This window comes from Gastrolobium bilobum, unplaced genomic scaffold (genome assembly GCF_033153095.1).
Source record: "Gastrolobium bilobum isolate Gb01-03AN ecotype WA unplaced genomic scaffold, APGP_CSIRO_Gbil_v1 utg7070, whole genome shotgun sequence".
In the NCBI taxonomy this organism is placed as follows: Eukaryota; Viridiplantae; Streptophyta; class Magnoliopsida; order Fabales; family Fabaceae; genus Gastrolobium; species Gastrolobium bilobum.
Genome location: NW_026898279.1, coordinates 261,429 through 266,805, shown reverse-complemented (window position 1 = coordinate 266,805; position 5,377 = coordinate 261,429). Strand labels below are relative to the sequence as shown.

Below are 5,377 nucleotides of genomic sequence, written 5' to 3'. Positions count from 1 at the left end.
CAGTGTCAAATTTGAAATTTGACACCTCATCTGAGAGCCGTTAGATCAAAAAAGATCAACGACTCTGATTTGTAAGCATGTGACACCATTGATCTTTTATGATCTAACGGCTCTCAGATGAGGTGTCAAATTTCAAATTTGACACTGGTGTCATAGGATCTTACCTCTATATATATATATATATAATCTAGATAAGAGATGTTAATTATTAAATATTTGTGATAATTGTACGGTTTTGAAAAGATTTGATAAAGATATCAGCAAATGAAAGTTTCTTGTTTGGAGATCTATGGAAAGACTTCAAGGGAAAAAGAGATATAGTTTCCTAATTTTTCAAGGACTGCATATTAAAAGAGACACTTTCCTTATTCTACCAAGATTATGATTGAAGAGAGATTGTATACAAATAGAAAAGTGTGAAACTTTAAAAAAAAAAAAGTGTTATTATTTTATCATTTTTTGGGCCAATAAAATCAGTTTAAATAGAAAATAAGCCGCCAAGAAGATAGACATATACTAGGCGTAAAATTTATTAAATGATGTGTTATTAAAGTATTGAATGACAATGTAAAACTTTTTACATTGATAATACAATCAAATTGAGTTCTTATTATAAAAGTCAACAATTAATAAATATTTAATTTCATCAAAGATAACAAAGCTTAAAAGAAATCTAACTACCATATATAATAACACATATTTGTCCCAAGTAATATGGTTAATTATTGTCTTTTAATGACTTATTCAAAATTAAAGAAAAATTATGTTAACAGTTTATATAGCAACACAGGCCGAGAGATCAGACTACAGTGTAATTGGTTGGTTTACGTTAGTTCCTATTCTCTTTGAAGTATATGAAATCGCACAAAAGCGACTCGTCGTTTTGTACGAGCGTAAATGCCACGTTGCTCTTGATTTTTCGAAATTCAATGCCTACTCCATTTTCTTACAAAAACATTCTACGGAGGAGTCGCACTCTCAAAACGATGACAACTTCTGATTTCGATTTGGACCACATTGCTCGCTTCATCTCCTCCTTCGATTACGTTGCAGCATTGTCTACGTGGCGCCTGCTCATTCATCCACATTTAAAAAGTAAGAATATTAAATAAAAAGAGTAAGAAGAAAAAAAAAATCTAATTTATCGTAGATTTCGTGTAGTTTAATCGTCAAATTTCAAAAATGTAAAATACAAAGAGATTATATTTATAATATATTTTTTCTTACAACTTCTTACAACTACTTTATAAGATCAAAATTAAATCAACGATTATAAAATGACATTAGGTGTAAGTCGTTGATTTAATTTTGATCTAACAACCATAAAAATAATTGTAAGAGATGGTAAGAGTAAATATATTGTAAATATAACCTCTTCCAAATACAAATTTTAAACTTTTCAAAACATATTTTTTTACCAAATATTAACAAGTTTTATCTTGTTGGAATTACATGATACTTATATATTTTTTCATGAATTTGTTACCTTTTTTCCTTGAATTTAAGTTCAAGTGTATTTTGATCTTAAAACTGATCAAATCTAATTTTTTTTGTTAATATTTAAAAAAAAATAAAATGCACACTTTAAAAATTTAAAATTTGTGTTATGCGTTTTTGAAATTGAAAAACTATACACATAATTCCATGTCAAACAGAATAAATTGAACAATTTTTCTGTATGTATGCCAACTTAATTCTTATCAAAATATTTATGTGTGTAGCTTACCAAAAAAAATTATATGAGTGTGTGAGAGAGGGGGTGTAATAGAAAGAGAAAGGAAGAACAACAATACAAATCTTTTGGGATGAGTTGTTTGATAAAAGTCGATCATCTCTTGAGTTAATTAGCATGACATGTCTTAGGATCCTAATCATTTATGGATAAATTTAATAGTAATAATCTTGTCACTTCTTATTCTAATTTTTTTTCTCTTATTCCTCATCACCATTAACATTATTATATTAAATAACACATGAAAGATTATATTTGTGTGGCTCGATTGAAACACACTACAAATATGTTTACATGTAATAATAAAAATATTAGAGATATTATACTACTTACATAATATTCTCTCATAATCTAACTTACAAAAATGAGAACCATATTCATAAACAATTTTAAATTATGAATTGAAACCTAACTAAATTAAAATTACATGTCATCTATATAATCTAATAAAAATTATAATTGACGCCACAGTCAAATTCATGTGCCGGCATTCATATTTTATAAAAAAAGCTGGTTTCCTAGATTTTTTTATTGAAGAAATAGTGCGAGTTCACTAATCATTGATTACACATAATTCAAGACATAAGAGGCGCATTGTGTGCATCAAACACAAATAGGAAAGAAAATTGAAAATTTCTCTAATTACCTTTTTCCACAATTCTGGCTTAAAGTGTGGGGCAGAGACGTTGACAAATTGAACATCTAAGGCCGGCAAAACGCACTCAACGTTCTCCCTTGAATCGTCGTCGTATCTTTTATACGCGGATCGGGTGTGTCCCCTCTCACCCACATTCTCAACCCGATCCAGGAAAAAAACAAGAGGCCTCACACACGGGTCGGGACTCATGGGTCGGGTGTTGAACGTGAACGGGTCGTTGCTCCAGCTCCGCCACGTTTTGAAAGTCCTAAACGGTGTCTCAAGCTCATTCGCCATCACCAAAGTAGAATACAGCTCCACACTGTAACCCCATGACACTGAGACTGACCAATTCCGCCGCAGGTCATAGCATATGCTCTGCTGGAGGGTCCGACCCGGATCCGTTTTATAAGCTGATACCAATTTTTTTACGGAGTCGACCCGGGTCGTGTTTGGAAACATTGACTCCACGTAGTCAAGGTGGTGCAGTGACACTAGTGGCGCAACCGGGTGCGCCGCCAGTAACCCATACAAGTTTCCACGTATATCAACCTGTAATAATAAACAAGAATGAAAATTAAATTTGGTAATTTTTTAAAAATTCCAAGAGGTGAAATTTTATTTGATTCCTTTGTAATCTTATCGGCGCATTAGAAATGATTATTCAATATAACTTAATGTAATCAAAATGATTTTTCATCAAATTCAAATTCAGATTCTCATTCTCATTTTGATTGCCAAAAAATTCTAAATTATGTTTTAATAAATAGCTACATTAATTTAGCTATTAAATAGTATTTTTTGTTTTAACTTTTGGGAAATATTATATTTACTACCATTTTCACTTTACTACTCTTACTACTTGTTTATTACTGTTGAATTAATTTGAAATCAACAACAGTTAATTTTTTTCTCTTTTTTTAACATTGATTTTAAATTGATCAACGATAACTAAATAAATAGTAAGAGTGATAAGACTAAAATGATAATAAGTATAACCGACTCTTTTAACTTTTACGTAGTTTTAAAAGTTAACTCCTACCAGATTAATATACCAAAATTACAATTTAAACATCATTTTGACTAATAAAGAGAAGTTCATTCAAAATAGGAAAATGAGGAACATAAACATTACCTAGTATTATGTAAGACTATAATAAACATTGAAATGACACTGTGTTGAAGTGGAGAAACACATATTTATACCTGATGAAAACCAAGTTCCTTTGTAACTTGAACACCAATCTCACTTATGCATGCTTGAATCTTTTGATCAGAGCCATAGAATATAGCGTAACGGTCAATGCATCTGTCTAAAATCTTCACCAGCTCTGCCGCCAAAGGATAGCTGACGGCGAATCCGCCGCCACCATAAGCCATGGCAAAGGAGTGTATCAAGTTCTGTTCCACACTCTCTGAATTGCCACCAATATAGTACATCTCATTGTGATCATATTTTGCTAGCACATTAACCAAGTTCTCCGTGAAGAACATTGTGTCATCATCTCCCATGACAAACCACCTGACGTTTGGTAACCCTATCTCGAAGATCTCCTTCACAATGCGCGTTATTCGAATCACGGACCGCGAACCAAATGGGCATGTGTATTTGAATGATGATGTGTTGCCGGAAACCTTATATGGTATTGAGGTCTCCGGCCATGACTGATTAGTTGGAATCTCCTGTTCCAGCCATACAAAGCCTCTGGTAACATTAGGTTGCCACCAGAGTTCATTGTAATGGTAGCGGTTCTGCCAAGTCTCGACGGAACTACCGATACCAAACACAATATGGGAGATATTGGTTGATTTTTGTTTATTAAATGCATATGAGCCGTGTGGGACTGAGAGTTGAAGGGAATGTTGGAATAGTGTGTGATGATAAGAGTGGGAGAGGAAGAAAAGGAGGGAGACAAGGAAGAAGGTAGAGAGGATGAGGCCAGCTTTGAGGAAGAGTAAGAGGAGATCAATGGGTTTGTTGGTGGGGAAGAGAAGAGATTTCCATGCCTTAATTGGAGGGTTTTGATGATTTGTTTGCAACAATTGAAAGGGAAGAGAAGAAGAAGACATTTGGAATATTGCGGAAGTTGATGTGTTTGGTTTTAAAAATGGAAGAGGGAAAGGGATTTTTTATATAAAGTTTTACCTATTGGTCTTTGGATGGCTAGCGCGGAGCAACTGGTTATATAGAGACATCAACGTTTTCCTTCGTTATAGGAAATAGCCATTTCCTATGCTCCTATGATCAAGTTAACAACATTGGGACTTTTTATTATGTTTTTAAAAAGTCAAATAAATAGAGGAAATATATATATTGAGCCTAAATCATGCATCTTTCTCTCTTTCTTTATTTTTTTATTTTTTTTAGAGATGTATCTTTCTTTTTTATTAGAAAAACTCATGTACTTAGCATACACGCGGAGGTAGTATTTATATTGGAAAAAATGCAGTTTGCTCTTCTTTTTTTCTTTTTTCTTTTTTCTTTTTTTAATAAAATAAAGCATGTGGAGTTGTTTTGGACAAAAGAAATGTATAATTGTATATGCAAAACATACATTTTAGGTTGATATTATGGGGTAAGTTAAGAATCTTGTTCAGTAATTTGAAAAAGTTATTTCGTATATCAAAACATGCTTTATAAACGAAATAGTTCAGTTTATATATTTTTCCTTCCCCAAGGCAAAGATGAGATTTATTCGTGAAAAATGATAAACAGAGTATAGATGATACTAAAAGTGCAAAAAGGACCATTTATTTAATTTAATCAAAACTTGACTTTCTGAAGACTAAAGACAATCACAAAATTATCAATGAAACAATATTAATATCTTGTTTTACTCTCTATCTTTTGAAAGGCAAACAATGTAATGGCTCATAAGAAACTAAACTGTTTTATCATGTTCCCTTTAGTCCCAGAACTAAATGAAAGCTTTGTTAGTCTCATTTATAAGAAGATATGAATTCAATAATATCAATTCATTTGTCAAATTAATAAGAAATTTCTTTAA

At 31.8% G+C, this 5,377-nt stretch overlaps 1 protein-coding gene across 1 annotated transcript; it reads right to left on the bottom strand.

Moving 5' to 3' along the window:
- Positions 1–959: 959 nt before the first annotated feature.
- LOC133314421 (uncharacterized) lies at positions 960–4,439 on the bottom strand. The gene is made up of 3 exons (XM_061515901.1): positions 3,576–4,439; positions 2,379–2,921; positions 960–1,070 (listed from the first exon to the last, which is right to left on the bottom strand). The coding sequence occupies exons 1-3, from the start codon at positions 4,437–4,439 to the stop codon at positions 960–962; spliced, it is 1,518 nt and encodes a 505-aa protein (XP_061371885.1).
- Between the last annotated feature and the right edge of the window lie 938 nt (positions 4,440–5,377).

What these genes read in the sequence shown, in the direction of transcription:
- LOC133314421 (XM_061515901.1), bottom strand. Translation starts at nt 4,439, where the DNA reads ATGTCTTCTTCTTCTCTTCCCTTTCAATTGTTGCAAACAAATCATCAA. An exon ending in AGGAACTTGGTTTTCATCAG is followed by an intron (nt 2,922 to 3,575) that starts GTATAAATATGT and finishes TTATTATTACAG; the next exon opens with GTTGATATACGTGGAAACTT. An exon ending in AGCCAGAATTGTGGAAAAAG is followed by an intron (nt 1,071 to 2,378) that starts GTAATTAGAGAA and finishes ATGAATGAGCAG; the next exon opens with GCGCCACGTAGACAATGCTG.